The sequence below is a fragment of the Doryrhamphus excisus genome, chromosome 1 (genome assembly GCF_030265055.1).
Source record: "Doryrhamphus excisus isolate RoL2022-K1 chromosome 1, RoL_Dexc_1.0, whole genome shotgun sequence".
NCBI classification, from domain to species: domain Eukaryota; kingdom Metazoa; phylum Chordata; class Actinopteri; order Syngnathiformes; family Syngnathidae; genus Doryrhamphus; species Doryrhamphus excisus.
In genome coordinates this window covers 25,877,654-25,898,844 of record NC_080466.1, presented here as the reverse complement: position 1 = coordinate 25,898,844, position 21,191 = coordinate 25,877,654, and the positions used below count along the sequence as shown (strand labels likewise).

The window sequence follows — 21,191 nt, the reverse complement described above, 5'->3', positions numbered from 1 at the left end:
GTACAGTAGATCACGTCCAAAACGAAGATTTACTATACATCATGTCCTAAAACATGCAAAAAAATGGTGCGTCAGACGAGCAGGTCAAGTTATGAAAAACATTATGTAGTAAAATGACTTTATTTGACAATTTAACTTAACGTGATTAACAGAATTTCCATCCATTCCAGGAAGTGACTTAAACAGCCATTGGCCTGAAGGGGGCGCTCTGGGTCCAAACAAACACCGACCCCTTACGGCCTCGAAAACAGAGCCTCGGTGAGTAATTCAGGACAACAGTGTCAATCAACATGTCCTACATGACATGAGCATTAAGTACGACTACTTCCTCTTCCTGTTCCCGCCCACCGCCCAGGGCCGGCGCATCTGCTTCCTCTTGTTGAAGATGGTCTTCTTCCTGCGCAGCGTCTTGGCATCGCGGTCGTGGATCCAGTCGTCGCGTTCAGTCTCCCACTTGAGCTGCTTGATGCCTGCACATTACAGGATTAATCACTTCCTGCGTTGAGCTGACGTCTAACATGCTACAGGCTAACTCAAGTGCTGTTCCGACTCTGGAGGTGAGCTGAAAGGTACTTTCACAATAAGAGTTTGGAGGACGGAGGGCCTCTCACCTGCTTTGTCGGTGTTGGCCATGGCATTGAGTCCGATGTTGTCGAACTTGATGCCGGCGTTGTCGTCTAGCAGGCAGCCAAACTGACAAAACAGATGATGAAATCCAGCTGGAACACAAGGAACGCCAAAGATTTTGGAGTACGAGTGAGACCTCTCACCTGCTCGGCAGACGCAAACATGGCCGTGTCTTTTTGTCCTTTCTTCTTCGTCTTCTTTGCTCGTTTGGAAGCTGTGAGGAAGAGGAGAAAGGATGAAGATAGAACACATCTAGAGTTGGTCGTTTTTTTTTATTTCCCAGCAAGAACAAACCTGAAGTTTCAGAAAAGTCCTGCTTCTCCGTCGACTTCCTTTTACCAGACTTTGAACGCGGCGTCACCTCAGGAACGTCTATGTCTTCATCTGAGGACATCGGTGATGCGTTTAAAGACGTCCTGTTTCTAGCTGAACATCACGGCTACAGCAAGGAAGTCATCAACTCACCATCATCATCATCGTCGTCGTCTTCTTCAAGTTCTGGAACTGTCAGACATTAATTAGGGAAACGGTTTCCTTCCCGACATGACGGTGGAGGAGATGCAAACCAAAGTTCTTACCGTCTTCATTGTCATCTTCTCCTTCAGGATCCATGAAGGTTCCTCCTTCGTCATCCAGCTTCTCCCCAAAGTCGTCCTCGTCCATGCTGCCCAGGGACACCTCCTCATCGTCGTCCAGGTCGTCCAGGTCGGAGTCATCAGAGTCGTCCAGGTCTTCCGTGCCCTTTTTCTTTTTCCCACTCGACATGTTCCTGAGACGTAAACGACATGCAAAGACATGCGGTTAGCTGCTGCGCTACAAGCTAACGCTAAATCCTAAAATATCTTCAGTTTGAAGGGGCTGCTTGGAGTCTCTTTATGGCGTGCTCTTTTCCAGCAGATATCTGCAGCTGTGTGTCGGACGGACGGCGCGTTACAAATAGCGCGGATACGAATGTGAGGTGCATTCACAGACACTGGGTCATGACTTGGCTACTCCTCTGGGGGAGGGGGGGGAGGGGGATTTGGCACAGCATTTCACCTCCAGCAAGACAAGCTCACCCTGCAAAGTCCAAGTCTTCCGCTGGCAGGTCCGTGAAGTACGAGTCTCCCTCGTAGGAATCTGCCAGTCCAAAAACAATAGTTAGCCGTAAGAAGAAGAAAGCTTCTATGAGAAAGGAGACGCGGACGCACCAAGAATCTTTTCAAACTCGTCATCATCAACATCCTCCACGCTGTCACCGTCGCTGTCTGCTTGCGGCCGACGAAGACGCTTCTCCTGCTGACGCTTCTTGAAGAAGCTGGAACATCACAAAGTCACTTGAACACGTGCAGGAACGTCCGTGAGGTGGAGACTTTGGAGACGGAGCTGGCCCTGCCAAAACTGGAAGAGGCTGTAGGCGACCCACCGATAGAAGAAGACTTCATCCACAGGAATCTGACTTTCTTCTTTGGACAGGAACTCCTCGCTGTTGACTGACAGAACGACGAATAAACGTAAGCCAATCACACGACTCCAAAATGAAGTCCTTTATGTCCCACCTGGCAACGAGGCCACGCGTGAGCGCAGTCTCTGCTTGGGCTGAACCACCGCCGTGTCCGTGTTCTCTACAACACCCCCCCCCACCATCATCATCATCATCATCACCATCATCATCATCATCACGGGTGCCCTCACGTTTGCCCTTCAGCTCTTTGGGATTTCGGAAGACGAATCTGTCCAGGAAGCGAATGAGGGTGAAGTCCTGGAGGGGGTCTCCCGAGTACATGATGAAGTCATTCTAAGGACGAGCGCACAAGGTCACTTCAAGGTCCTTTAAAGTGGACAATGTGGAATATTTACCTGCAGGAGCGTTTTGGCAAAGAGCGACACTGATGGGTGGAAGTGCAGCGACAACTGAGGACGAGACGGGATATTACGTCACAGGACTACAAACATGGCGGATCATGAAACTACGACACAATCACATAACAGTTCAATAAAAAATGACAGTATTACACGACTAAAACATGACTAGCTAGTACTAATACCATGTAACTTTGCTCGGTAGTAGTACAGTAGTGTACAGTAGTGTGCATTACTAAACTATGCAGTGTACTAGTTGTGTATGTATCAATAAGTACGTATACATGCAGTAGTACTACTATAGTGTACTCGTGTATATAGTGTGCACTAGCATGTGTGCGTGTTCTGACCCGTTGTAGTTCCCACAGGGTGGTGTGGTCGGCGCCACAGAAGAGCGGGTTCCTGTGTAGCGGGTCGTACTTCTCCATGCACTTCCCACCTGGGGAAACAGGGAGTAAACAATCAGCCGAGTGATGACAGCGAGGGGGCGGGGCCAAGCCACTCCAGACCTTCAAGGTTCTGGTGATGGACCCAAGATGGAGCAGGCTTGGGCTCCGTTGGCGGCGCCGCTTCCTGTGGCTTGTCTGCATCGGTGAAGTGCTCCTCTTCATCATCATCATCATCATCATCCTCGTGAGGCTGGTCTTCAATGATGTCTCTGAATTCTTCTTCTCCATCCTGAAGACAACAGATGTCACACGTTTCCGTGCTTCAACACGTCTTATTTTGAAAGGACCACATACCCCTTCCTCCTGCAGCAGCAGCGTCTTCAAGGCCGGCTTGGCCTTCATGACCTCCGACACCAGGAAGAGGGCGCCACAGGCGAAGTGGGCGCCCTGGTCGGCGCTGACCTGCAGCAGGCGTTTGGTGAAGGCTTTGACGCGTCGCAGCACGATGTCGGCCTTCAGAGACTTGTAGAGAAGGTTCAGGAACATGTTCTGTCTGGACGATGTGGACAGACCCGGGTCCAGCAGCTTCCTGTGAAGACGAGGAGGAGGGTCTTCAAACAAAGCAAAAATATGTTTTTTCCGATAAGTCGATTGATGTGGGAAAATGTCGGTGGAATACTTGATGACCAAAGTATTGGACATCTGCTGTCCTCCTGAGCCTTTGATGAAAAACGGTAAAAGGGGCGGGGCCGGTACCTGTACAAGGCCGCGTAGTAGCGGTCGGAGACGCTCTGCTGGGCGTCCATCACCTGGAAGAGCAGCATGAGCGCCTGCACGGCCGTGTTGAACCTGACCAGGTGGACCACCCTGAAGAGCGTGTCCATTTGCTCCTTGATCTTCTCATCGCCGGCGCTGGCGTACGGGTACGCCCGGTTGACGCCCGACAGCAGCACGCTCAGCATCTTGGAGTCCACGTCCTTCTTCTGAACGCAGACGCGGAAGAAGGAGAAGTAGACGGCGATGAGCTTGGCGGCCAGCCGGGACTCGTCGTGGCTCAGCCGGACTTGGCTCAGGAAGCAGGCGGCGTAGTACTGGGCCTTGGCGCTGATGTTGGGGCGGAACATGAGGCGCTCCACCTCGCAGCACACCACCACCTTCATGTTGGGGTGTTTGTGCAGCAGCGTCTCCAGCAGGTGCGAGGCCTTGGCGGCCATTTTGTACTCGGGGTCGCCCAGCTTGTTGACCACCTGGACCAGCAGGGCCTTCTCCTGCTCGGGCCGCTGGCACAGCAGCTCGTGGGCGGCGGCCAACGCCTTGGCCTTGGTGGCGGCCACCGTGTCGTGAGCCACCTCGTCCAGCGCCGCCACAAACTGCGCCACGTGGTGCTTCAGCTGGTGCTCAAAGTACCACAGGATGAGGCGGCGGTCGCGGCTGTCGCGGTTGCCGCTGGCCAGCTCCTCCAGCTTATCGAAGGGATGCTGCTTGAAGGGGAGGAGCTTCCTGTTCTCGGGCAGCAGGTCGGAGAGCAGCAGCTCTCTCAGCGTGTCCAGCGCCATCAGGCCCATCCTGCGGTTGCCCTTCTTCTTCATCATGGACACCAGGCTCTCCACGTGCTCCAGCATGTGCACCGGCGCGTCCTGGATCAGGACCGTCATGGCCGCCATTCTGTCTGCCAGCACGCCGGAGGAGACCACCGTCTTCATCCACGCCGAGTTGGCTCCTTTCTGCAGCTGCTTCTTGCTCTTGTAGAGCTCCACGTCGGCCTGAAAGAGCTGCTGGGCCAGCGTCTTGTACTGCTTCACCACATCGGGGTCCTGGGGGTCCGACGAACCCTCGGCGCTGTAGTCCAGTTCGTGCCATTTCCCGCCAGGTTTGACCAGCAGGACGTTTCTCTGCTGGAACTCGAAAACGTTGTGTTTGACTCTTTTCACCTGAGCTGCTTTGCTCTTCTTCTTATTCTTCTCCTCCTCTGAAGTCCTCTCCTCTATGCTGCCGGGGTTTTCCTTCTTGGTTTTGGACTTTTTGCCAGAGTTCTCCGGAAGGACTTCCTCCGTGACCTCATCTGGGATGATCTGCTGGCCGGCCAACCGCTGGATGCCTAATTTAGCAATGAAGTTCTCCAGTTCGCCTTCCTCCAGGTCATCTATGGCACCTTTCTTTCCTCCGTCCACCAGCTCGTTGGAAACGTCCAGGCTGCTCAGTAGCGTGAAGTCACCCTACAGACACCACAAATAATTCATCTTAAAAACAATTTTTCTTTGTGACTTTCGGCTTTTTCCTGATTACGGACTCGACTCAGTGGATCTATTGATCTACTGATTGTGTCCTGAGCGCTTTATATTCCAGATGTCCTTCCTGCCAAAATCAATGATGCTACTCGAGTAATGAGGCTGCCTTTAGGACCCTGAGGAGTCAGGGAAGTCTATATCAAGGCAAAGACAGGTGGCGCTCTCTCTTTCTCTCTTCACCTGCGGTCCCCCAGAAAAAGAAGCCGTGTCGCGGGGTGCAGATGGAACTGAGTAGGCGCCCAGCAGTTTGCAAGCCCAGTGTGCCGCGGTAAGGGAGGACTAGTCACTGCGGGGGTGTGTGTGTGTGCGCTGTAGTCACGGTAGGCCAAATTGTCGCACAATGTATTGCTTTGTGTTTGTGAAATGCACTAAAATCAGACAATTGATTTGGTTTTATTTTTTATCATGGCACCAAATCAGTGATGTGTATTTGCAAGGTTGGAGGGGGTCATGACCCTAAGATGTGTGCCTTTCTTATTATTGATTAAAGGCCATTGTGTATTGTCTTTCTGTCCTTTTAGTAATCACCTCCATGACACCAAGCACACCACCGGTCTAGGTGTAAAACTTTTTAAAGGTACGGGCAGTTTGGTGCAAAACTTTGGAAATATACTAATTTTAATGCTTGAATGTCGGCTAATATGTATGTTTTTAAAGGACTGTTTTCAAATGCAACATGCAGTTTTTTCCCCACTTAGAATTTGGATGGATTAATTGGCCGCTTTTGTTTGTTTTGGTTAATGCTATTTAAATTGGGCACAGTGCAATTCCCAAGCTATAGCCTAATTATGTGAAATTGCAGACTCTAACTTTAGAGACCCCTTTTGTTTGCTGGTGGTGCATAATTGATTGGGGTGTTAATCACTTATTATTCCATGTGTGCTTTTCTATGCCATCTTCCACTCTTAATGTGCACAGTGGTGGTTTGCCCATGTGGATTTGAATTTTTCCCACCGTGTGCTGGGTCCTAAAGTAGCGTGATTTGTAATTTTTTACTGTGCTAGTGCTATTTATAGTAAGTGTTTATGCCAGTGCTGTGCTTAGTGTACAAATTTATCTCTACCGTGTGGCAACAGGTGTTCCCGGGAGTTTTCGTCTTAAAACCTTTTTAAATAAAATTTTGTACCCTGAGCCATCAGCCTCCCGTCCTGTTTATTCCGGACATTTACCTAGCATACAGTCACTTTGAGTTGGAGTTAATTGTTATATTGGTTCCAGTACTGGTACATTCACTACATTGTTTTTTGCGGCCCTGCAAGTTGGTGTAGTCAAGATATCCGGGCCAGCGAGAAATGGGAAGAGCCACAGGCCCTCTTGGAGCAGCTAATGAACAATTGAGAGAGCAGCTGCGGGGACAATCACAGGTACCGGATCCGGTGCCGGGATCATCCACGTATTATTGTCGTGTGGCCCCAAGTGGCAGCCTCGTTACACTAAAGATTCGTTGGCCCCAAAGTCCAGAACGCTAACCACTTAAAACGCATCAATTCAAAATCTCCCCGAGTGATTAGGACTGCACAGCTTAACTTGATAACAACGCCCGGGCATGACGCTTCATGTGTATAAGTTCATCCTCACCCGTGTACCACCAAGCCGCAGAACTTCCTCCAGACTGAACCCGTCGTCCCCCTCCGGGTGTTCGTCGTCTTCGCTATCATCGGTGCCGCAGTTTTCAGTCTTTTCGCCATCTTCGTCAAGAATTTGCGTTTTTTTAGCCGCATGGGGCTTTTTACTTTTCTTGTTTTTGGCCGCCATGCTCCTGCCACATGAGAACACGTAACCCGGAAGTACAAGTGTCATATGCGGACGTCAGCGGGTCGTTTCCGTAAACTAGTGTAGTTTTATTTACGTCTTTTCGTTAACAGAACCACATAACTGGTTAATACACAATATACATAAAACAAACTATTTACTTTGATTCTGAAACTACTAAGAGTTATGTGTTTATTTAATCCAAAGGAATTTTCTGTAACTGACGTAACATTCGTCCAATCAGGATTGTTGGTTTTGCTACTTCCGAAGTCATTTTGACCAAGGAAAGTATGTGTATGAGCAATATTACAAGTAGTCTTACTTTGAACAATATCCGGTTTCATGGCAGTCGCCTTGACTCGTTAGCATTAGCTCTTTGCTAGCCCACAATGACTTCACCTTACTCTTCAACTTTTGTGCTTCCAACTAAACAAACTTATTTATCTCGTGTTATTGACGCGCATGCAGCTATGCTATGCTAACGCTAATCTTGCGGCCAGTGTAGGTTTATAAATGTGCTGAAAGTTAACGCGCGTCATATATACTCATTTATTTATTTATTTTTATAGATTTCTATTGGGACTTGACAAGAACAATGAGGGCCCTTCGTGCTGCTAAAACACTTTTGTTCCCTTTGCCTCGTTCTGTCAGTCCAGCAACAGCAGGTAAGACAAATTATTTATTCCAAATCAATATTATTATTAATGATGTATTTTTAGCTGACCAGCTACATTGGTATGTCTATCAATTATGTTTCCGACAATACTATAATAAGGTGTACCTAATGTTGTGGCTGGTGAGTATAAAATCCTGCTGTTTGTTGTTGCCATGGCAATGGCGAGCAGGTCCAAACAGACTTGCCTGCACGGCTCCTCCAGAGAAGAAGAATGGACCATCCATGCTGCGACACCTGACTTCCAAAATAAAAGCCACTGGTCCAATTTCAGTGGCCGAGTACATGAGGGAGGCGCTCACCAACCCAGTGACGGTTTGTTACGTCCCGCCATGAAGTGTCCCCACAGAGCCAGCAGGCCGCTCATGGTTGTCGTTGCCGTCTCAGGGTTACTATGTGAGGAACGACATGCTGGGAGCCGACGGAGACTTCATCACCTCACCTGAGATCAGTCAGATCTTTGGAGAGGTAAGACTGTGTCACATGATCTTGTCATCCATCCAATCCTGTTGTCCTTCACGCAGCTGCTGGCCGTGTGGATCATCAGTGAGTGGATGGGGGCGGGTCGGCCCAAAGATCTTCAGCTCGTTGAGCTGGGACCAGGAAAAGGATCTTTGGCCAGTGACGTTCTTCGAGTACGACCGGACTGCTGTGACACGTTTGGTTTTTTTTGGGTCACGGGTGAGCTTTCATCACACCGGTGTGGTTCCTGTGTAGGTTTTGAGTCAGCTCCAGTCCGTCCTGAACGGGGCTTCGGTGTCGCTCCACCTGGTGGAGGTAAGTCCGGCTCTGAGTCGCCTCCAGGCTCAAAGTCTGACTGGGACCAGCAGCCATGAGGCAGCCGGCGAGGATGAGCCCGTTTACCGTCACGGACGGACCGCCGGCGGCCTGCAGGTGTTCTGGTACCGCCGCTTAGAGGACGTCCCTCGTGGTAGGACAAAGTGTGACTCCGTGGGACGGACCCTGTTGGGTTAACGTGTCATCTTCCATCCAGGCTTTAGCATCTTTCTGGCTCACGAGTTCTTCGACGCTTTGCCCATCCACAAGTTTCAGGTAGCAAAGTCTCAGGTGTCATTGGTGCTTCCACTAGGGGGCGACACCCGCATCTCTAATATGTCTTCTTCCCTGGTGGCAGCGCACCAAGAGAGGCTGGAGGGAGGTGATGGTGGACATTGACCCAGACAAACCCGGCCAACTAAGGTTTGTGGTGGCGCCATCGCCCACTCTGGCGTCCACCACACTGGTGCAGGTCAGTGCTCTTAGGGTCATGTGACCACTCCCACTTTTATTCATCTTCTCCTGCACCACAATTATTGTCTTTATCAATATTCTTATTGCATCGACTGACACATTTTGACAATTCCCATATTTTCTGTAATTCCATTGGAAATGGAGCATTTTTACACATTCCAACATCAAAGCATTCAGGCCTTCTATTTCCCACATTCCAAACATTCCAGGCTCTCCAGGAAGCGCATGTTTTCCATAAAGCAAATGTCCTTTGACCTTGAAACGTCCACATTCTTCAACCCATTCCAGTATCAAAGCCTTCTAGACAACACGTTCCCACATCTCCCAAACCCCCACTTCTCCCTTTATTCCACATTTCCCACAAGCTTCCTTCTCCAGTTCATTGTATTGACGTCTGTCAGGCAGATGAAAGGCGGGATCACGTGGAGGTGTGTGCAGAGGGCGGACTCATCATCCAGCAGCTGGCCCGGCGGGTGGCAGAGGAGGGCGGGGCGGCGTTGATCGGCGACTACGGCCACGACGGAAGCAAGACGGACACGTTCCGAGTAGGAAGCCGATGTCGCGCTAGCACGATATGATTGGCGTGGGATATGATGTTTGTAATCTTCCCGTCAGGGGTTCAAAGGTCACCAGCTCCATCAGGTCCTGGCGGCTCCGGGCTCGGCCGACCTCACTGCCGACGTGGACTTCAGTTACCTGCGCCGCATGGCAGGAGGAGGCGTGGCCTGCTTGGGACCGGTTAGCCAGAGGACTTTCCTGAAGAACATGGGCATCGACATGCGCATGCAGGTCAGTCGGCGGCCCACCGGCGGATGCGCGTCTCCAGCAGAACACGGCTGAAGGTGTGCTTCTGTGCAGGTTCTGCTGAGGAACTGCAGCGACCCTTCTACCAGACGCCAGCTGATCAGCAGCTATGACGTGCTGACCCACCCCACCAAGATGGGCGAGCGCTTCCTGTTCTTCGGCCTGCTGCACCTCAGCCGCCTCGCCAAGCCCAAGATGGCCGCCGGGCTAGAACTGGAGAAGAAAAGCCCGGCACAGCTTCCTGTCGCCGGATTCACAGAGATGGGTCTCTGCTAATCTACTTAGAACCTGCTGTGGAGATGGGAACAGAACCTCCATGACAAAAGTTCAACATGCCAAAGTTCTGAAGTCAAAGGTCATGAAGGAGGTGGCGGAGGAGCAGCTGAAGACCACAGATCAGTAGAACTTCAAGAGTATGAATAAAGGTTCACATTGAAGATGGTTGTTAGCAGCATGCCATCAAAGGAGAAGAAGAAAGATCCTCTGGATCCTGCTGGAGGTGTGAGAATGAATAAAAAAGGGTTTTGTCATCACTGCCGTCTCCATGGAGATGTTTCCCAGACCGCCACTAGGGGTCCTCGTCCATGTGGTCCAGGTTGTGTGAGGCGATGAAGTGTTTTGGGTAGTAGAGGTCTCTCTCCTCGGCGTATTCCTCCCAGCGGGCGTCGTCGCTCTCGTGTGTGATGTAGCGCTCGCCGCGTCGCGTCTCAAACTCCCGCAGGTCCAGCCAGGTGTGGTAGTCCTGCGAGACGGATGGGAGGCTCAGTCCAAGCCGGTCGGGAGATGCGGGTCATGTGACGCGTACCTGCAGCCAGGGGTGACTCAGCGACTTGTCCACGCTGAAACGCTTCCTCATCTTCACCTGCAGCAGGTTGTTGATCAGGTTGGTCGCTATGGAGACGACAGGGAGAACCTTCTTAACGCTGAACATGATTTTTAAGACGCGTGTGAGATGTCTTATTGACAATAAACAATCTTGAATGTGCCACAAATCAGCAGCAGTCGTTTTTACGATCATTTCAATAACATTTGCAAGCATGCTGCAGTCAGCCACCGGGGGGGGGGTCACTTATAGCATACAGCAGAGGTGTCCAAAGCCCAGCCTGGGGGCCATTGGTGCACACCAGACAGATCGCCTACCTTCCTCCGAGATCTCCTTCCAGGGATTAGGTGGGTACATGAAGGCGGCGTTCTGGATCTGGTCGTTGATGTCCTCGTCCTCGTTGAAGGGGAAGGTTCCGCTCAGACTGACGTAGACGATGACGCCCACAGACCACATGTCCAGAGAGCGGTTGTAGCCTTTGCTGCGGAGAACCTCGGGCGCCAAGTAGGCCGGGGTTCCCACCACAGAGCGCCGGAAGGACTTTTCCCCGATGATGCGAGCAAAGCCGAAGTCACAGAGCTTCACCTGCGGAGGAGAAGCAGTCACGGGTCAGGAGCGGCTCCGATGGATCCGTGAGCTCCAAGCGTGTCAAGACCTGAGGGAAGGGCTCTGCCGACGCCAGGAGAACGTTCTCCGGCTTGAGGTCGCAGTGGACGATGTTCTTGAAGTGAAGATGTCGCAGGGCCACCAGGATCTGCAAACACAAAGTCAAAGTTTTTTGTTTGATCAACAAGTTTTTTGTTTTAGTCAACACAAAGTCTTTGGTTTGATTCCCGCTGACACTGCAGTGCGGCGCCACTCACCTGCGTGACCAAGAACTTGGTGAGACGTTCTGGCAGGCGGCTCTTCTCGCTGGACAGAATCATCTCCAACATGTCGCCGTGAAGCTTCTCCATGACCACAAACACCTGCTCGGGAGTCTCGAACATGCAATCCAGGTTGACGATGCCGGGGTGTTGGAGGTTCTGACGTAGCGGGAACAGAAGGGGTCAAGAAGGAACCGGTTCTTTGGAGGTCGGCTCTGTGGGACCCTGAGGCATGCTACCTGCAAGATGGCCACCTCATTGCGCAGCTGGCTCTCCTGCTTTGTGGGAAATCTCATCTTGTCGATGATCTTGATGGCCACGTCTCGTCCCGTCGTTCTGTGTTTTCCTGACAACGACAATGGCCGTCAGCTCCTAGAACCTCCCGAGTCGACATCACAGGACGCTTAAGAAGGCCTCACCTCCGTAGACGATTCCAAACTGGCCGGAACCGAGCACATCGTCCGCAAAGATCTGATAGACGGAGCTGATATCCTGGATGGAGGAAGAACGTTTGTCATCTTCGCTTTAGCTTTTCAGAATTCACACGCAATGTCTGCTGACATTGCATCATCTAGTTATTATTATTACTATTATTAAGGTTATTCTTCTTACTGTTGTTATTATTGCAATTTAATATTAGAATTAGTCATGCCTGTGATTATTCTCATTCATCCAGCAGAGAGATTGAATATGTTCATATTATTATTAAGCATTAGAATAAATAATTCTATCATAAAATACATGTAATCATGACAATAATAATAATAATAATTATGGTACAAGTGTGACCATTGTCATGAAGGACTCACCACGTTCTCCTGGATTTGAGCGTTACAAAGCGATATGCTGACGGAGATCTCCTCTGTGGAGATAAATACGAGATGTTATCTTCACGTGAAGCACCACACGTTGCCTGCCAGTGAATTTCCACTGACCAGCTGCTATTGATCGCTTTGATGGGCCGCTGTGATCGATACCTGCTGGCATTCAGGTCAACGTACAGAACCTACACAACCTCAGACCCGGGCTGTGTCCCAAATGGAACGGTGCCGGCCCCGATCCGTTACGGTCATTACACACTAGCGGAAATCACCATCACAATATTTAACCTTCTTCTTCTCTTTGCAACGGCCCACCTATGTACCCCCACGTCCAGGAAGGCCCTCCTAAGTCTCCTAAGTCCCCAAGATGGTGACTCTGAAGGGTGGTACGTGTGCATCTGAAGTGTTTGGAGTGCACAGTCGGGTGCGCCCGTGCACTTAAAAGCATGTAAGTATGCCAAACTACAAGGATGCACATGTACACTTACACTTAGAAGAATAAGTAAGTACGTAAGGAAGTAAGCACCAATGGAGACGCTTCCAGCTCTGCTTGTGACTTATTAGCTTGAGGAGCACTTCCTGGTATTTTGGGCTGGTGCGGCGCCAAAAAGTGTTGCGTAACGCCCCCATTATCGTGATGACGCCCCCATTATCGTGATGACGCCCCCATTAGCGTGATGACACCCCCATTAGCGTGATGACACGTGTGATGTGATGTGATGCACTCAACAGGTGAAAAGGACTTAAAAGTCCATTCCGCCATGAAAGCTCATTTCCAGACAAAAAGTGGGATGAATGCGAGCGAGATGAGGCAGGAAATCCCCTCAAATCCCTTCAAGCGATTTACTCAGTCGAGAGGCGGCCATTAAATCACAGACAGCGGTCAAACGTCAAGGTTGCGAGGCGGATTCTTCGCCGAGACGCTAAAATGTGATGACTCGGCAGAAAGAACACGATGATGATGATGATGATGATGAACGGCAAAGGCTTACTGTGGTCCCGCCCCTGGCTGCTGGGCTTCGGGGTGACGGGCATCATGGCCTGCCGCAGGGCCTTCTCCCAGCTCTGGCCCGCCTCCCGGAAGGGGCCGCCATCGTCCTCGCCCACGTAGTAGACCACGCTGGCCGTGAGCACCTGGAAGCAGGGGGGGTTGCTACCCGCGGACAGACCGCCGACGTCCTGGGCCGCTTCCACGCGCAGGATCTCCGACAGCGGGATCTCCTGCGTCCACACGGCACTTTTAAAAGCTTGACTAGGAGCCTTTTTCCCCACGCCATTTCTTTCTCTTCACCTTGTAGAACTTTGATCCACTGTGGTTCTGGAACAGCGTCAGACTCTTGAAGTCCAAACGCCAAAAATGTCTCTTCCTCTACAAGATAAAAAAATGTATCAACTTCATGTGTGTGTTTACACACTGAATGTGTGTGTGTGTTTGTGTGTGTGGGAGGGGGGGCACGGACCATGTTGTCATGGCTGCTGTAGTGGACCATCCAACCTTCTTTGACCACAGTGGAGCTCCGCCTCTTGGTGTGTTTGATGGACTGAACCACTCGCATCAGAGGGATGTTGCTGCTGGTCGATGGACTGAAAACACACACACACACACACTTAGTTTGGGGTCAAATGGGGACGGTAAACCCACCCGAACCAGCAGATGAAGTTCAACAACAAACTGCTGAGTGTGTCAGCTTTTCATGCTCATTACTGCTCCCTACAGGACTGGAGTCAACATGTCACCATTCTCCTATTCTTTGCTATACTCCGATACTAAAGTCTAAAATAAAGGAGATTTGGAGGCAATGTAGGGCTTAAAAGGTTCCGAAATATTAGAATAAAAAAAATTCATAATTTTATAAAAATAAAGGCAAAAATTTCATGAGGAAAATTGTAATATTACAACAAAAATGGTCGTATGTTTATCGACATTCCAAGCCTAAGGTGTTGTATTAACACAAAAAAGTATTAAAAATATACATTACATATATTACAAGACATTTTTCTAATTTCAAGAAATAAATAAATTTCACCAAAAAGTACAATTTATACATATATTATATTATAATATAATATTACAAAATTATATTATACACCTTTTATATACACCTTTCCTGACACAGAGCAAATCTGTTTAGCATATAAGGGCATTTGGATCAACAATACTATCTGCCCCAATGGCTGGATGGGACAAAAATTAATAAAATAATAATAAAATTATATTTAATTATATTATATGATATTGCAATATTTTATATTGTCCACTGAAGTCACCTGATGGCCTGCGGTGTGTCGTCGTCACGGTCAGCGTCCGTGCAGGGTTCCTCGGGGAAGAAGACTTTGTCCTCAGGCGTGGACGCTTGGTCCATGTCGTCCAGGCTGTGACCTCCTTCACTGCCGAGGTCGCAGTTGTCCACCTCCATCGTGACCTCCGAGTCCAGCGTGGACGCTTCTGTCGGACGGCAGGTATGAGGCTGCGGTTCCACCAGCGGCCAGACGGCGTTGTGGCGACAACTCACCTCCGTTAAAGTCCACCTCGCCCAGGCAGTCGCGGGGAACTTTGGCCGCACATCTCTTGTGGCAGTTGAACTTGCAATCTGGAGAAGGCACAATAAACAGTTCAGCTGTCTACCTTCCTTCCAGACGTTCATACGCGGGGGGGGCGGGGGCTGACCTTTGCACTGCAGGCCCTGGCGGAAGAGCCCCTTGAGGAGACGCTTGCAGAACTGGCAGATGGTGGGCCGCGTGTACGTGTGGACGGAGAAAGTGTGCGGCACCTTGACCCGGCCCAGGACCATCTTCTCCATCCAGATGGGACGGCCGCTCAGCAGAGAGTTACGCTTGCCGGCGCCCAGGAGGGGGCGCTGCTTGGAGCAGGACACACATGGTAGATACATATCATAAAGTATACATATCATACATACAGTACAGTGCTCATATGCAGACATACTACATGGATTATGATATGATAAATGTATAGAAATATCAAGTATGAGTATACTGTGTGTGTAATGTAGTTTCATGATCCTCCACTATGATGCATGTTTGGTCACCAGAGAACATGCAATACAGTACAGTACAGTAGAGTACAGTACATGTGACACAAAGGAGGAGGGAACGAGTCCATTTGGCAGATTGTGACCAATCAGATGGTTCCCCTCCACAGAACAAGGAGACCTCTTGTCCTGCACGCTGGTGCCGGGCCGCCTACCCGACAGGAAGCATGTGACCTCGTTTGATAACTCACCTACTTATGTCACAGCACAAAAACATCACAGACATAAAAAGACACAATCCCTCGTTAACAACCTTGTCGCTTGTTTCACTTAATCAACATGAAAGGGAAAAAACTAAACACACAAACCCAAATGACCCTTTCATGTGTGTGTGTGTGTGTGTGTGCAACAGGATGGAAAATCCAGTGCTTTGCCTCCAGCTATCTGTGTGTGTGTGTGTGTGTGTGTGTGTGTAATGGTTACACAACGTGGTGTGTTCAGTCACACATGAACATGTGTGAGGGGAAGTGGATGTCACATACGCTACCTCGTCCTGCGGCGTGGAGGGGTACTCCACGGAAGGTGGGCGGGCCATGGCGCCAGGCACGCCAGGCAGCGAGACGTTGGAGGCTCGTCTCTTCTTCACGCCGCTGCAATTGTTTGGGATCTTAAACGCACAACGCTTGTGGTAGTTCAGACCGCAACCTGTACACAAAACACACTTGCATACTTCATACTTACAGCCTTCATCTTTTGAGTGCACAACGGTACACATACAGTATATACTTAAGTACGCTAGAGCATACTTACACTTAATATTTTGAGTACATAAGTGCATACTTTTGCTTAATCCTATGAGTACATAAGTACACATGTGCATACTCATATAGTCTTTTGAGTACATAAGTGCACACTTGTGTACTTGTACTTTTGAGTGCATAAGTGCAAGGTTGAAATGCAGCACACTGGCACGCAGCAGACAAAGGTGAGAGGTCATGAGCGTACCGTCACATTTGAGGCCCTGGCGGACGAGCCCCCACAGCATCTCGCCACAGTCGTCACAGAAGGCGGGGGCTTTGTAGGAGTGCACGTAGAGCGCGTGGGGGCGGATCTGGAAGTCCTCGGCCGTCACCACAGCTGGAAGCATGAAAGCCAATGTCACCTGTTGCTTCTGATGACCCCGCCCCCACCGTGTTTCAGCCAATCAGGAGCCCCCCCCCGACCCCACCCTGTATCAGCGTTTAACACATTCCTTGTATGTCAGTAGTTTGCTGTGGTTAAAAGACAGCCAAGCATGCGGCGTACAAGAGAGGAAGTGGTTGCCGTTGACGACGCACTGCATGACTCAGGAAGTAACATGTCAGAAATGAAACATGGCGCTGAGAAGAGGCTTTCTCTCAACCTAACGTTCATGTTTGAGGTCTTGTTTCCTGCAGGACTGCAATCTACATGTGGTGGTATGTTCCAGCGTGGCTCGATTACATCATCTCATTTGCATAATTGGTCTTGATGCATGTCATTTTTACGGATGCTGTGGGGCATACCCGTCTACATCTGCAGCGCAAATATGACATGTTTTCAGGAAGATTGCAAAGTACCACAATGTACCACAACATCCATATCCCCTCTGAAGTAGCACACCAACGAAAGAAGACGTTACCGACCTGACAGAACCACCTCCACCAGGTCTCCCTCCTGGATCTCCTGGGCTGAAGTGACGCGTTGGAGGATGTTGTCCGAGTTGAGGTTGTGGCGGAAGAGCAGGATCTTGTCCTGCATCCCAAAGAATCCGCATTCTGGGAACTGTACACACAAAATATCAACACAATATCAAAGTATTACCACAACAAGCCAACACCTCACTACACAACACTTTGACCTGACTTTCACCTCAGCATGGATGACTTTTCTTCATCACTGTCATTTTCTGTTAATACACAGGAGTGTGTGTTTAATACACACTTCCTGCCTTTAATCCCCCATTAACCCGGCTACTACTACTACTACACACACACACACACACACACACACACACACTCCAGACATCTGTTGGCTCCAAAAACGGGTTGTGGTCACTGGGGTCCTCCAGAGCCTCCAAGCCACACAGTAACCTTTGACCTCTCAAAGACAGGGGTGGGGGATATCATCTGAGGTCAGAGTGGGCGGGTACAAAAAAAACACCTCGTAATCTATGCCGCTCTCATGCAATTATGATGAAAGTCTTTTAGTCTTCATGATCGCTAATCCTCGAAAAGGCTACACGCACACACACACACATCCATTTTCGATGCCGCTTATCCTCATTAGGCTGGTGGGGTATGCTAGAGCCTATCCCAGCTGACTTCGTCCACGGTGCGGCTGTTTGACTACACATCGGTGAAAATAAGTATTTGAGCTCCTGCTGTTTTCCCTTGCAAATTAACGTTTTATAATGAAATAAATTCTATAAATGAACTTGTATGCCCGCCCATCCATCCACTTTCCATACGGATTATCCTCATTAGGGTCAACTTGTATTTGACCAGAAACCAGAAAGCACTGGGACCCCCACAGTGCGGTTATGTGTCCATGAAACACACAAATGAGTCCCGTCCCTTTAAGACAAGTGGTAGTTATTAGCTAGTCGTTAAAACATGTAATATTCACCCGTGTCTGATGTTGTTCTTTGATTCTCAAGTAAAACTGAGGAATGATGTACCTTGGGATTTTCAGGTACATGTTCCAAATGTTCATTCCACATGTCTGTTACAATAAAGTACCACAAAGCGTGGACTGCTCAGGTACAAAAGCAGCAGGCATCAAACGCTCCTCTTCCCCACTGTGTGTTGAGTAAGGAGCTGATGTCCGCAGATGTTTCCTGCCACACTAAACGGGCGCTAACGACCTCGCTATCACATCCACGTTTGCACACGCACTTGGCCGAGCGAGACTTTGAAGAGCGCAAACATAGCAGAGACGTCACCACGAGCCGTGACGCTCAGAGGAAGCAGGAGATGAACACTCTCCACGTTCGCCTTCACCTCCGCATGGGAACAACAGGAAGTAGGAGTGCTTGTCAGGGAACCATGCAGAACAACACGGTGACCTCTGAACCCACAGTCAGAGACACCCAGTCCAGTTGGCAGCAGGGATGCGCCACATACTTACACACTAAGTACGTAAGTATGCTAAGGGATGAGGGACACTCCAAATGCTGAGCAATGGATGACAGGGTTTCCCCGCAGGACTGCAATCTATTGGTGGCTGTGGACATTGTGTAATTTGCATAATTGGCCATAAAGCATGTCATTTTTATGGATGCTGTGGGAGGCAGGAAGGGAGTATTAATTCAGGGTGTCGATATCACGAACCATACATGACTTTATAACTGATGTTGTCATGCGGAAAGTCCATCAAACGGGGAACAATATTGAGCAACAGACGGTTTGAGAAAAAACCTCTTTCTCACACTTTGTGGTTGTTTCGTGAGGGGGGGCGGAGCTTTGTTTAGCGAGAATCCTGGTTTTTGTGGTACCGCTTCACATGCGCAAATGGGGCTGATGGTGTTCAACTGCCCCAGTTTTGTGCCACCATGGGGGACCTGTGGATGGCGGGTCTGGCACTTTGGCCCAGACACAAAGTCCACAGTCATGTCCACGGCTCACGGGCTTCTTGTCCTGACCATCTGCATGCAAAGAGACCTCACATTTCCTGCTTCGCTGCGACACATTTCCAACTTCCTTTTCCCGGCTGGTGACATCAGCCAGCAAGTTCTGGTTCTGACCCACAGCAAGTGCTTAAATCAATACAACAGCTGAAAGGAAGTGTGTGATGTCAGAGGTCAGAGGTCAAGTAGATAATACATTTTTTTGAAAATCAGTCCGCCAATGAAACAAGTCTTTCCCAGAAAGGTGAAAGTTGACGTGTGTCATACCAGAACATTTGAGGTATTTTCATTTAAAAACTCACCCTTTAACGCGCCTCTCAGCCGGCCTTGGTCGTTATGGCAACCAGCGTGTGGGAGGAAGGGAGTGGAGGGCCCTAACGTCGCCACGGCAACAGAGAGGGATGCTCATATGTGCCGCCATGGCCTTTTATGATGAATAGTATTTGGACTTGCACATGGTACTCTCACTAATGTTCCCTTACATTTACCTGGGCTTCCTCTGAACCTTCACAATAAAAGTCATATACAAGAACATTTCTCTTTTCTTTCTTGTTTCTTTGGTTCTCTACAGCACACACACACACACACATTCTAAGCACAAAACAGTGGTGCCTGAATGCAGCGCACCTAGCCAAGGGACCAACAAGAAGATGGAAGAACAGGAAGTCACTGTTGTGGCCCCACCCCGGTTAAAGACGACCAGGAAGGACTAAAGTACTGACCCGGAACACAAAGAGGTCTTCCTGCTGCTTCACTGCTACAAAGTTTACACAGATCAAGAGTGGGTGGAGCTTGTTGCATGACAAACCCATGACCATGCTAGCGTGTGTATAAGGGAATATCTGGGCCCTTGAAGGCAGCATCACAATGATTCAGTACCAACTGATGGGCCGCACTAGAACCTGATGCTGACGGCACTCACACACTTTTATTACCTTCTGGTCCACGATGGAGCAGACAAGCTCCGTGACGGCAGACAGCGTGAGGTCGGCGGGATCGAGGGTCACAGACTCCCTGGTGAGACCAATCTGGAGGAGGAAGGAGAGGCCGTGGATGGACGCTCGTGAGTTGGTGGGGCTGGGCGCCGTGAGGCTGCCATTGGACAGCTCATTGAAGAGGATGGAGGGCGGGCTGGGTGACGGAGTGGGCGGGGCCACGTGCTGAGGCAGGGCGGGCAGAGTCCGTGGCGAAGAAGGTGGCGGCGAGTTGCTTTCAGACGACATGGGCGTCTATATGTAGGCAGACCACATCAAAAAGATGCGTCCAGCTCGTCCTTTATGGTCATTTGTTTTTTCTCACTGGACAATGGCGTCCTGCAAACATCACTTCCTTTCGCCGAGCTTCTTGAAAAGTTTTAAGAGCGCTGACTCATGATGAATGCGGACGACAGTGCACTTTGTCTTGGTCTTCGGCATCTGGACACAAACACATCACATTACTCAAACTAGCCTGTGTGTCTTTCTCTCTTTGTGTGAAGTGTGCTACCTTCAGGGACACGCTGACATTATAGACACAAGACTAGATAGACACTTGAACTAGACACGACAACTCTTTACATGTCAAACTAATTAAATGTGACAAACAGCAAAGTACTTCATAAGTATGCATGCAGGGAAACAAGATGGTGGATTTTCCAGCCATTAAGGTCGAGTCTAATGAATGATTAGTTCAAGTGTGTTCAGGTGTTTACCATTGTTAACGTTAATACAAATAAGGTTAAACAGTCGAAAAATCTGAATGACTTTTCATTCAATATTGTATAATTTGTGAATTATACAGGCATGTAAAGTTGTAATTAAATGTAATAAAATATTACAAACTGGGTGGAGAACATTTAAATTGTGGCTAAATGTTGTAGACCACCTTCAGACCCCCAAAGACTCCCGACGGTCCTCGAACGACTAACAAACAAACATTTTATGCTAGCTGTTACTTTAGCCGCTCAAATGTCCTCATGAAGACGAATTAGAAAATTAAATATCGGCAACAGACTGCTTTTAAATTATAGTTTCCAAGTGTGCGTTAGCAGGTTGAGAAAAAGAAGTTAAAAACGTGTCAGTACCTCACATCACGGCTGCCACGAAACGAAGACCGACATGAAACTTTCTGCCGGGTGAAGAGACAATGGAGGTAACGGAAAGCTAATGGTTCTGGTTCTCCTTCGTCCACAGCCTTCTGGGCCAAGCAGCCGGGAGCCCAGTCACTTTGCTTGTGTACTGTATGTGTAGTCCTGACGAGCTGTAAAGAGCCAATGGGAAGACCTCTCACTCCGATTTACAAGGTCTGAGCGCCCCTCCTCTCGGTAAGCCAAAGATCCTTCTCAGTAGATCTGACAGAGAGATACCTTGTGTTTATTATTGAATAGCAAAAAATGCTCATTAATGCTCAACTCTTACCTAAGTAGTTGTGATTGTTACCA

At 49.4% G+C, this 21,191-nt stretch overlaps 3 protein-coding genes across 8 annotated transcripts; 1 reads left to right on the top strand and 2 right to left on the bottom strand.

Moving 5' to 3' along the window:
• Nucleotides 1-59: 59 nt before the first annotated feature.
• cebpz (CCAAT enhancer binding protein zeta) lies at nt 60-7,018 on the bottom strand. Of its 2 annotated transcripts, none has more exons than XM_058081482.1 (17): nt 6,725-7,018; nt 3,615-5,074; nt 3,213-3,447; nt 2,979-3,147; nt 2,820-2,908; nt 2,467-2,520; nt 2,302-2,404; nt 2,166-2,231; nt 2,033-2,099; nt 1,818-1,924; nt 1,686-1,746; nt 1,206-1,396; nt 1,093-1,125; nt 922-1,011; nt 771-841; nt 612-693; nt 60-470 (listed from the first exon to the last, which is right to left on the bottom strand). In XM_058081482.1, exons 1-17 carry the CDS (start codon nt 6,944-6,946, stop codon nt 322-324), a joined length of 3,249 nt encoding a protein of 1,082 aa, XP_057937465.1. In that variant the 5' UTR covers nt 6,947-7,018; the 3' UTR covers nt 60-321. The 2 variants fall into 2 exon arrangements, with proteins under 2 accessions (XP_057937465.1, XP_057937373.1); XM_058081390.1 differs by having other exon boundaries at nt 64-470; nt 1,093-1,131; nt 6,725-7,011.
• Nucleotides 5,326-10,607, top strand: ndufaf7 (NADH:ubiquinone oxidoreductase complex assembly factor 7). 3 transcript variants are annotated; one of them, XM_058082039.1, is made up of 12 exons: nt 5,326-5,414; nt 6,406-6,510; nt 7,468-7,563; nt 7,744-7,886; nt 7,959-8,039; nt 8,096-8,206; nt 8,289-8,502; nt 8,566-8,624; nt 8,707-8,820; nt 9,224-9,367; nt 9,438-9,611; nt 9,681-10,607. In XM_058082039.1, the coding sequence occupies exons 3-12, from the start codon at nt 7,494-7,496 to the stop codon at nt 9,900-9,902; spliced, it is 1,332 nt and encodes a 443-aa protein (XP_057938022.1). In that variant the 5' UTR covers nt 5,326-5,414; nt 6,406-6,510; nt 7,468-7,493; the 3' UTR covers nt 9,903-10,607. The 3 variants fall into 3 exon arrangements, with proteins under 3 accessions (XP_057938022.1, XP_057938103.1, XP_057938199.1); XM_058082120.1 differs by lacking the exon at nt 6,406-6,510 and having other exon boundaries at nt 5,338-5,414; XM_058082216.1 differs by lacking the exons at nt 5,326-5,414; nt 6,406-6,510 and adding an exon at nt 6,974-7,399.
• LOC131135540 (serine/threonine-protein kinase D3-like) lies at nt 7,285-21,053 on the bottom strand. Of its 3 annotated transcripts, none has more exons than XM_058081786.1 (19): nt 20,835-21,053; nt 19,708-20,187; nt 16,791-16,929; nt 16,132-16,263; nt 15,674-15,831; nt 14,805-14,994; nt 14,650-14,727; nt 14,405-14,579; nt 13,597-13,720; nt 13,428-13,505; nt 13,129-13,357; nt 12,125-12,177; nt 11,735-11,807; nt 11,555-11,661; nt 11,313-11,474; nt 11,105-11,203; nt 10,767-11,034; nt 10,432-10,517; nt 7,285-10,368 (listed from the first exon to the last, which is right to left on the bottom strand). In XM_058081786.1, the coding sequence occupies exons 2-19, from the start codon at nt 19,993-19,995 to the stop codon at nt 10,195-10,197; spliced, it is 2,613 nt and encodes an 870-aa protein (XP_057937769.1). In that variant the 5' UTR covers nt 19,996-20,187; nt 20,835-21,053; the 3' UTR covers nt 7,285-10,194. The 3 variants fall into 3 exon arrangements, with proteins under 3 accessions (XP_057937769.1, XP_057937599.1, XP_057937686.1); XM_058081616.1 differs by having other exon boundaries at nt 7,286-10,368; nt 14,405-14,582; nt 20,835-21,052; XM_058081703.1 differs by lacking the exon at nt 20,835-21,053 and adding an exon at nt 20,636-20,785 and having other exon boundaries at nt 7,286-10,368; nt 14,405-14,582.
• Between the last annotated feature and the right edge of the window lie 138 nt (nt 21,054-21,191).

Excerpts from the sequence above, each read along its gene's own strand:
- LOC131135540 (XM_058081616.1), bottom strand. The coding sequence starts at position 19,995 with ATGTCGTCTGAAAGCAACTCGCCGCCACCTTCTTCGCCACGGACTCTG. Across the intron at positions 16,264-16,790 it reads GGTGGAGGTGGTTCTGTCAG|CTGTGGTGACGGCCGAGGAC; the intron begins GTCGGTAACGTC and ends TCATGCTTCCAG. Across the intron at positions 14,728-14,804 it reads CCAGGGCCTGCAGTGCAAAG|ATTGCAAGTTCAACTGCCAC; the intron begins GTCAGCCCCCGC and ends TGCCTTCTCCAG.
- cebpz (XM_058081390.1), bottom strand. The coding sequence starts at position 6,946 with ATGACACTTGTACTTCCGGGTTACGTGTTCTCATGTGGCAGGAGCATG. Across the intron at positions 2,405-2,466 it reads TTGCCAAAACGCTCCTGCAG|AATGACTTCATCATGTACTC; the intron begins GTAAATATTCCA and ends GCTCGTCCTTAG. Across the intron at positions 694-770 it reads TGTTTGCGTCTGCCGAGCAG|TTTGGCTGCCTGCTAGACGA; the intron begins GTGAGAGGTCTC and ends CTGTTTTGTCAG.
- ndufaf7 (XM_058082039.1), top strand. The coding sequence starts at position 7,494 with ATGAGGGCCCTTCGTGCTGCTAAAACACTTTTGTTCCCTTTGCCTCGT. Across the intron at positions 9,368-9,437 it reads GCAAGACGGACACGTTCCGA|GGGTTCAAAGGTCACCAGCT; the intron begins GTAGGAAGCCGA and ends TCTTCCCGTCAG. Across the intron at positions 9,612-9,680 it reads GCATCGACATGCGCATGCAG|GTTCTGCTGAGGAACTGCAG; the intron begins GTCAGTCGGCGG and ends GCTTCTGTGCAG.